General features: G+C 38.5%; 1 protein-coding gene across 1 annotated transcript in view; it reads right to left on the bottom strand.

Moving 5' to 3' along the window:
- SFXN1 (sideroflexin 1) overlaps positions 1–10,573 on the bottom strand; it is an 800,283-nt gene that overhangs the window by 97 nt on the left and 789,613 nt on the right. The window contains exon 11 of the mRNA XM_044069135.1: positions 1–7,580. This exon is cut by the window's left edge and continues 97 nt beyond it. Coding sequence (XP_043925070.1) covers positions 7,484–7,580 — 97 coding nt within the window. The 3' untranslated portion in view covers positions 1–7,483. The remainder of the gene's footprint in view (positions 7,581–10,573) is intronic.

Below are 10,573 nucleotides of genomic sequence, written 5' to 3'. Positions count from 1 at the left end.
AACTAGGAAAAAACAGGTTCAACTAAAGTTTAAATAACAGTTACAAGACAAAAAAAGAGCCAAAGCAGATGTGTAACCACAATTTACTCTGGCTTTCTAGTATGAGAACTTGTTTAAGGGTACCAAAATAACACTTCTACAGAATGCATGTCAAATGATCATCTTCACAAGCTCAGTTCTGACAGATGTTGCAAGATGTTGAATTTTAATCCATAACACAAGACTATGAGTTCGGGCCCTCATATACTAGTCAAGACTGAATGGCTGCTAAGACACGGTCTCAAATGTTTTCAAATATGTACTCAAAAGAATAAAAACATAAATTGGTGTCTGCACCACCTCTACTTAAAGTAAACCTCTTGTCATCTGTACGGCCGACTAGAAAGGAAAGAATTAACTTTTTTAAGTCCTGCACTGCTAATTACATAATATGCACGTAAATAATTAGTTTCTTAACAGAGATGCTCAACTTGCACATTTTCAGAGTTCCTTACAATTCGAGAAAGTATTTGCAACTAGTAAGTCATAAACATTTCTGTAATTTTTGTGTCAGTTATAGTTTAAAAAGGCATTCAGGAAATGTGTGCACGATAATCTAGTTTACACTATATGTAAAAAGACCTCATGACATTTACCCATGAGGTTCATTCATTAAGAGCTAGCACACACAAGCCTGAATGTTATGTTTACTGCACAGTGTAACACTTCTATTCCCTACTTGCCTAGTAAACTCCACGGATGCTGGCGGCTGTTCATAGGGTCGCTACAGGAGTGGATATGACTCGTTAACATCGACGCTTGTAACACTAATGTTCTTGATTTATGGTACATCTAACCATTTGATTTCTAGGCACAAGCTCAAACCAGCATCTAAAAAACACACACTGCATACTGATGAGAATGTTGTTCCCCCGAGAAAAAGTTCTACCAATCTACTAGATACAGTACTTTAGAAAACATCACCTATCACTCTGCATTTTTTGGTACAACATGCAACAATACAATCACATTTAATATTCATTGCATTGAAGGTGAGCCGATCAGTGTAAGACTGCAAACAAAATGGAATGTGTTGAAAATGTAAAGAAATTACTGGAATTTGCTTTGCCTTTTATGCAAGGTAACATGGTTAAACCTGTTGAATACGAGAAATAGAACTTGGACTTCTGGTACTACTGAAAAAAATGGCAGTTTAAGAAACATAAATGCACACAAACTTTAAAATCTGAATCGCCTACTCTAATACTGTTCAGGCCTAAAGAGCCCAAAATATTGCTTAATATTTCCAAAAACAACTCAGTTTATTTACTCCTACCATGTTATCTTTGCATCAGTCATGAAACTTGCCAATCTTATTTCCTTTGGCTTGGTGTCACCTGTATTGTAGTAAATGAGGCAGTAAATTTATAAATAATACATTATTTAAATGTAAGAAAGACAAGTCAGTTTATGAAAATATAAACATCCAGTAGGTATGCCATGATACTGTGAACACCAGTGGATGTACACTTCTAACCTGCATAAATTACTTTAGTAATTACCTTCCAAATGCAGTTCTGACATTCTGCTCTTTATTCTGAGTTAAAATAACAGTATTACTGTAATATATTCCTATTGAGCCAGTGACTCCCATAGTGTGTGTATAACCAGTTCTGAAGTGGTATAATAAGCTCGCGATATTTGAGAGTGTAAGACCATGTAACTAAGCCTTTCTTTCACTGTTGCCCTTTAAACAGTGTTGCACAAATGCAATCATTTCTATGGGACACCCTCATGCACACAACTACTGATTACACTTTTTCTAGCTGGTAATATCCAGCACAAACTATTAAGGCTCTCTTCTGCAGGTGGAATGCTTGGTTATATCCTTCTTGTATCCTCTGACAATGCTCCTCCTAATCTCAAGTACTCATGTTTGGGACAGACACTTCCCTTTTGGATGACACATAGCATCCTTATGTTGAAATTAGGGGGAGGGTGTTATTAGATGGTTCGGTTCTTGACTTGCACTCCAAAAGAAGGTTAAAAATGCAAGAAAAAAAAAAAAAAAAGACTGTAGAATTCCAAAGTTTATTTAAGAAGTCCCAGCTGCCATGATGATAATTCCAGGCAAGGCAGATGGATGAAGGAAAACTGCAACAGAATATCTGTTGCAACCTATTTTGAAGGAATCTCTGAGTGGATGGAATAATTGGGCAGAATCCTCAATAGTATCCCCCCCCCCCCAAAAAAAAAAAAATCCCAGGCAATGTTTCAAAGAACTCTAAACTGCAAGAAAGAAAATTTTATGGCAGAATGATTGAAGGTCAATTTAAATGCTTGTCAAAGGCAGGCAATGATAACCAAGTGGCCATGCCACAGACATTGACCTGAGACATAAAACAATGGCAGCCACCTCACCAGAGAAATGCTCTTGTCACCTGCTGGCCAGGGCCACATTAGACTTTATGGTGACAAAAGGAATACAAATGGCAATTCACTTGGACATTATGGCGTAAGCAAAGGAAACAAAAAGCTGATCTGCCCAGCTATTCTCATGGACCGTACTTAAGTATAACCATAATGGTGGACATGTTTCTAATAATTTCAACATCCAGAAAGAAAACTAGCCGAAGAACCAACTGTACAAGTGTCAGCTCTGAAACTACTTTTGGAAGAAAATGGGAATTTGATTGGAGATCAGACTCAGTCTTTTTAGGAAAAAAGCTAAAACATTTTACAAATCTTGCAATTTGATCAAGATGACATGTTAACTATGAAGAACAAATTATTTGGGGATACAAATTCCAGGCCCATCAAACACATCTTGTCAGATGGGTTAAGTCAATAGTAAATTAGTCAGGACATTCATGTGCAAAAGTGATGATGACCACTTACCAGAGATCATAGCTCTCTTTTACAAACCTTTTCAACAATCTACAATGGACAGAGTTTTGCATTCCAGTAGATTATTAACATTAAAAGATTTCTAATGCATGTCCCTTGGTAGCACAGAATGAGGTACAGAATAAAGAAAGTTGAGACAATCCACGCAAATGTGGAGACTGACGGGACTGAAGAGGAAAAGCAAAACCCTCACACAGACTAACAAACTCTTCCACTTATCCTGGCAGAGAGCTTGAATGGAATGCTTCCTGACAGCCACTAATACAAACTTTCCCAGAGGATATTCTTGTAGCTGAATGGGAACATTTGCAGTTTAGGGCAGAGCTGTTCATACCATCAAAATGATGAAGCCACTGTGGCATAGCAATATGAAGAGACTACGCCTTGGGATTTCTACATTTAACTTATTAGCAAGCAGGGCAAATAAATAATCTTTGCCACACACCACCAAGAATGCACATATTGTCCACTTCCCCTTACTTTGTTGAACAGAGCAGAAACGCACAGCAATACAATATTCTTCTGAATAACCTAAAGTGTGACTTCTGGACTGTTATACCTCCGGAAATTGATCTGAACACTAACATATGAAGAAGAAACTCATGTCCAAACTATCAGGACAATTTTGTTTTCGCTTTTACATGCCCACCAGTCACAAGTGATACAAAAGGGCCATGAAGATGCTATCATCTATCAACAGAGGGTTTTTTAAACTAAACATTTTCCTCACTCACGCCCATAATCTCTCAAGGGGGTGGGTATGCAATAGGTCTTTCTGAGGGCATGTCACTCATCTCCATGAGTGACGCAACTCCTTAGAAAACCTTGATGACTTGAAGGCAAATGTAACTCCACTTTCTCCCCATGAAATGGGATGAAAGTATACACAATTTGGACATAGGCATCTTACCCTCCCATCCAAAAAATACACACAGAGATCACAGGCAAGCAGGCATGGCCTGATCTCTTCTCTCAATGCTCAGCCAGCTCTCCAGTTCCCTGGCATTTATTCAAGCCTGAACATCGAAGATGCATTGCTACTCTTATCCCTCTGTGATATGGGCATTATCTTTCTAAGACATGGAGCTATCATCTACTGGAACATTTGATTCCTCTGGGATATGGACCACAAATACAGGCTTTTGCCGGCAGTTTACTTCCACTAAAGAAGTAAATGCAATTCCTTCGTCTGCTACCACACATACAGGCTTTTGCCGGCAGTTTACTTCCACTAAAGAAGTAAATGCAATTCCTTCATCTGCTAGTTTAGATACCTTATCAACATCTTGATGGCACAGGGTCACAACAAGATGTTCCGTCTTCGTGAGTACAAAACTGCTCGCAGCCATAGGGATGCAGCCTTCAATGTGAGGGAACTAATGCACAGATGCGTCTTCAGTGGACTCAAATCTCTATAACCAGGAAGAGATAAATTAGGCTCACAACCCCCAGCAGAGGGATTAAAATCAGGAAGTGTGTCAAGAAGAGGCAGAGGATGACAGTCACCAGGCTGCAGGCTAAGATCTACCAATCCAAGGCACTGTAATAAAAGTTCACACTCAGAGAACTAACAAGGAATGTTAACCCTGCAAGCCACAGTCAATGAAATATCCACTTCAGAATTTACACAACAGTCAAGGAAGAATGAGTACGTCACTGCCACAAATCTCCAAAGGTAAAACAGGCATTTAAGTTACTACTTCAACACAAAATGCCAGATCTCTCAGCTTCTGAGCTTTTTTCACTAAGGATAGACAGGTGTTCATATGGATTTTGGCCATGTTTTACCAAAAGGACTGTGCTATACTTGAAGCAGGCAGGATACTTACTAGATGATGGTGATCCCAATGATTATAGGTTATACAAAGTTTAGACAAGTACCACCATCAAAGAATTGTGGTGGTGTCATAAACAACCAATCAACCACGTAATAAGATATGAAATGCATGCACTGTGGGAGGGCCACTTCTAAGATAGCCCACACCTTGGTAAAGTCCTTTGCAGTGGAAGAAAAGCCAAATGGAAGCAGGTTGTGATGAAAATGTTTTCGGGCTACAACTAAATTCAGTAGTAGTCTGTCTGGCTCCTTGATACTGATGAACCAACAGGCATCCACCAGTTTTAATCAAGCCATCTAAAAGTCACATTGAAGAAGCAGAACTCGGACTTCATCAGAATTATGTGAAACTTCCGATGAATGATGTGAAGGCTGAATTCACTTAAATTCACAATTAGAGGACTTTCCCGCAACTCCTTGGAAGTAAAATGCTCCTTGCTTGTTTCTGTAGCAGAACAGTGTCCTCTACCTCTCTGGTAAAGACAGGCTGAAAATGCACCAGCTGCCCTTCGGGCAACATCTATTCTGTCACAAGAGGATATACAATGGCTATCAAGTGGTCTTTTCCTACAAACTCCAGAATGCTGTTATCACTGGTGATAGTTATACAAGATATGACACACCTGAAGTAATAACCTTCAGCATATCTCAGAAAATACACCCCTGGGATCACTTCATTAGCTCTGCTTGACAGAGGCTCAGTTAATTAATCAATGGGGCAGCGAAAGTCGACACACTCTGGCTAGGCTTACAAATGCCCTCGGGCAAATAGCCTAGTACCTACCTATGAAATATTTAGAACTGCTGTATGAGGCTATGTGCACACTAATCCATTCAGGAGGGCATGATGGAAAGCTGGAGTGAAGGGATCACGATGACTAGCGTTTATTAGGTCTTTCCAGGCTGCCATATTTCTTTTAAATGCTGGAGATGTTTTATCAAAGGAAGAAGGCCATACATACCATCATCCAGTCAAGAGCCATGAAATCATAGGGTGTTCCTCACTCATCTATGGACAGGGCTTGCCAAAAGTAACTAATCCCCACTGCAACAAATTATCATTTACACAGGAAACCAGGGAAGAAAAAGCTCCATAACATAAACTTGGGATAGTCTAGACAAGCTAAGCTAACTATGTTCTCAAGATACGAGAGGATAAAACAGTGCCTGTAGAACAAACTGGACATGAGAAAAAAGTGGACTCCACCCAGTTAAACTAGAAATAAAACCAAGCAGGTGGAGTCAGGAAGCAGCATCCCTAACAACTGTGACATTTTACTGCTCCATACCATACACGTCTGCTTCGGGAACAGATGGTCACCTCAAGAGTGGATTTCTGAAACATTCTCATAAAAGAGCATCTTAAAGACCACTGCAACAGAACATTCATTCACTGTCCATGCTGCTCTCCAACAGACAAACATCCATCAGTTCAAACTTGTTAATGGCCAAGGAACTGGGGAAGGATAATTTTCCCCACTGGTTAGCCTCTAAACACCAAGTATTGCACCCCTCCTGTAACAGAAGAAAGCGACTGTGTAAGCCTCAGTCTCAATTTAGAGCAAGCAAGATGGTGACCCAACACATGATGGGAATGCCTGCACCAGTAGCAGTACTATGGAGTGAGAAGTCAATGCAGGGCTTTATGCCACCATTAAACCTTCTACTGAATCATCATCTCATATACCCGCTCATGATATGGAACTTAAGAGCAACTCCTGCAGGGTGAGAAGGCACTTAGCAATCACCTTCTGGGTGTCCTTAACAAGAGTGAATGTTAGGGGGTGATGTCTCTTTGAATCACCTATTCACAGGTGAGAAGTGTACCACTTTTCTCTCCCTACATACAGGACAACAACTTCTGTAGGAAGGATGAATTAGTCACAAGGGGTGTAGTGGACTAGGACATGGAGGCAGGGTCTTGACTTAAGCCAAGAATTCAGATTTCCTGCAGTCTGCATTTTGCGCTGTCTAGAACTTTTAAATAAGCCATCTCGCTGGTCCTTGTGGAAAGATGCATCTCATCAGAGTTAATAAGTGGGCACTGATGAATGCCTTCAGATTCTTACTTTGGCACCAAAAAGTCAAAAGGGATGAAGTACTGGCACCTATGAAAGGGTGACAGGCAAAAAGGAAAAGAAAATTCAACTCTACTGGTAGTACTGAGCTAGAACCTGTGGAGACCGAGTACATCTGGAAGATGTGTGTGTTCCAGCCATCAAATACAATAACTTTCAATAAAACTTAAAGGAAGGGATGTGAGTTACAGGGTTCCTGAGGGTATACATATCAGTTAATGTAAGTGAAGCGGTATTCTATACAAGCTGGGGGGGGGGGGCAGGCATGCTCCAAGCATGAGACCCTGAGATTTTAACAGCCAGATAAGAGGGGAGAAGAAGGATATATGCAAGTTTTAACTTGCTGAGTAGCCTATGTCACCATAAGATAAGGAGTTGTGGAGTTTTCACATATCCTAACCATACAGCAAACTCAAGACCAAGGTGAGAGCTACGGCTGTGTTTAGTGAATACCCACATGTCACGTATATTAAAAATCCTCACAAAACACACAAGCACAGGCAGCACTTTTTGCTTCTTTGCTGGTTAATGAGTAATACTGGTATCACAGTTCAGTTTTTCTTGTCTTTAAGATGACAAGGGAATGAAAATACAGACCCCCCAATGCTGGCATAATAAAAATAACATAAATTCACTACAAATAAGTCTTGGATAGCTGAGGCAGTCATTGTCTTTCACTCGGTTATAGTCCTTTATTAAAGTAAACACGTTCCAGTCCAGGGCTAGACTCTCGTATCTTTGCTTGAAGGTCCATCTCCAGGCGACTTACTGACATGGAACTGTAGGAAAATAAGCATAAAGGATTCATTTAAACCAACAAAGCAGGCAACATAACGCCAAATACCACATAACCTTAGTGCATCAAACAAGCACCTATGCTGACTCTTAAAAGGTGTTATTTCTACCAACCAATGCATAATATGAGAAACCATCAGAAATGGCATATACAATAAGATTATGTAAAATAATTTAAAAAATAAAAAAATTGTGATACTATAATTCAGAACACCAAATGGTAAATGTCGCACCATTTATTTTAAAATTATCCATCCATTCAACTTCTATAACTCTTTATCCTACCTACAGAAATTACAGGAACCCTGTCTTAGCAAGCAAAGAGCACTGGACAGGAACCAACCTCAGTCAAGGCAGCAGTCCTTCAACACATATATCCTTAGACAGGACAGCACTCCATCAGATTTAGCTTACATTTCACTGAAGCCTCTTCCTTCAGTGTTTTCCATTTTGAAAATTTTGTGGAGCAGTAAGTTTTTCCACAATGTGTTGAACAGTGTGAACTGGCAGTGCATTATTTATTTATTTTTGCACTTTTCTCCGCTATAGTGTGGCCGTGGTATTGGTATATATGATTTGTACATATGGAAAGCCAAGACCCCTCCACTCCACCATCATCAGGGAGCTTGCTCCAACCCCTGAAAAAAATGTTTTTTTTTTTTTTTTAAATAGCTTTGACTGATGTTCTTTGGAATTTATCATCAGTAAACTGTCAATTAAAAATACTCTCTCTTGACAGAACATTGGCAAACACTCCATCACAGGGTGCATATATGCCCGCGCACACACACACACACACACACACACACACACACATATATATATATATATATATATATATATATATATATACATATATATATATATATATATATGTACACAAATACATATACACGTACACATGTACTTATAGAAAAATGCGAAGGACAAAATTGAAACATTGCAGTACTCCACAGTCCAGTGAGAGAATCAGTTATATTTATATATATATATATATATATATATATATATATATATATATATATATATATATTTTATATAGATATAGACACATATACATACACATGGGTCCCATTCAGAAGATCGACTCAACAGAAAGTCGAACTTCATATGATCAAGACCATATAAGCAACTTCTTGAAATGTTGAAGCTTTTTAATGGAGATTGCGGCATAGTGGGGATTGGGAAATTTACCCTTTTCTCCACTGTAGTGCAATCTCAGAGTTGGTATATATAATATGCAGGGGGTGTGGGGGGCACAGATTTTTGCTGTTTTCTGTCGTTCGACTTTATGCTGAGTCAATCTTCTGAATGGGATCCATATATTATGTCTATAGATGGCTTTTTGTTAATTTTCAAAATAAAAAAAGTTGGTATGGGGAAGTCTGATACGACACTGAAGTGAATTAAATTACAAATGCTTTATCTTGCAAATGACTTTTTAGATTAAGTACAAATTTTCATCTCCCTTATTTCCTTGAGATAGAATACTCCTTTGTACTGCTATCATGGACTCATAATAACATATGAAGATCTGTTCTTTGTGTCTCAAACTCCTGTAAATTAAATGTCAGTAATGCATAATGCTGTAAAATATTGCAAAAAATCAAGAAAAAAATTACAACCACTAATACTCTCTGTGTAGAGCAGAAAAGGGCACAAAACTTTCAAAAGTGCATAAATGGCTCACATTATTAAACACATACTCTACACATTGTAGACCCCCCGCACACACATACCATTTCTAAATAGACTATCCTTGAACTTGCACAAAATAAGTGCAAAAATATTAAATAAATAAACTTCCCTTTACTTACTATAACCAAACCTTAGAGACTGCATTCAGTGCAATTACTAACAATGTCATTTGGCGCAATGTAGCACTGATTCAATATGTTTTCGCTTAATCGCATGTGACACTGAGTGTTGACAAAATATGGCATTATAATCTGGTGTGTTCGTACATATCAGAAGTCAATTTATTGTCTGTCCACGCTATCTTGATCTCGTTTTTTTAAAGTTGCACTTTGTTGTCTTATTCTCTGCTTACAGCAGCTTGACAACTTTCTTGCACTACAAGATTCCATACTACTCATTTCCGAGGTTCTCCCAAACCTCTCTCAAACTCCCAGTATAGACTCTTCCAAAAGTAAACCATCACATGTCAAAAAGTGCAATTATAAACAGCAACAACTGGAAGAAAGCTCCCTGTTCCAATGTTCTAACATTCATCAAGGTCAACCCGGTTTATCCACATATTAGTGCCGACACGTCTTCGGCATTACACACCGCTGCCTCATTTTGCTCATACGTGTGACTAAGTGGTAACACAACTCTTCTACATTTGTTATTAAATTTCTGACTTAAATTTCACTACTTATGATTTTTTTTTCTTCATTTTATAGACTATCACCTCATTTTTTCATGTCTGTGTGTTCTGATCACTGCTGGACCTCTCGCAACATTTCTTATTTTATGTTAACTTGTATTTCATTACTTGAGATTTCGTTTTCCATTTTAGAGACCACTGCCTTATTTTGTTCCTGTGTGTATGTGTACAGTTAGAAGGTAATTTGAACATTTCTCCCTCTCTCTCTGCCTTTCTTATTGGAATCCCAACCTGTATTTCATTACTTGGGATTTTTTTAATTTCACAGGAATACTCCCTCATTTTATTTGTATGTGCATTTGACTTCCCTATTAATCAGAGTCTAAAGTGGATGAGAATGCAACTCATCAATTACTGGATAAGTTATACTGTTCTAACCTTGGTTTCCCACAGAAAATTACTAAAAGCACTGTTTCTACTAGAGTGCTGACAAGATTTACAATTTTTGTAGTTATCACTTCTCTGGGGCTGTGCAATCTAGGAGTTAAAGTAAAACCGGTGTAGCAGCATAGTCTCCTACAAGGGGGGGTTACTCTGCAAAAAAAAAAAATTATGTTCATCGGTTGTAATGCTGTTCAAACATGATTT

Source organism: Protopterus annectens, chromosome 4.part0 (genome assembly GCF_019279795.1).
Source record: "Protopterus annectens isolate FY-2018-M chromosome 4.part0, PAN1.0, whole genome shotgun sequence".
In the NCBI taxonomy this organism is placed as follows: Eukaryota; Metazoa; Chordata; order Ceratodontiformes; family Protopteridae; genus Protopterus; species Protopterus annectens.
The sequence above is the reverse complement of the archived record's forward strand: the minus strand, read 5'-3'. Positions and strand labels throughout refer to the sequence as shown.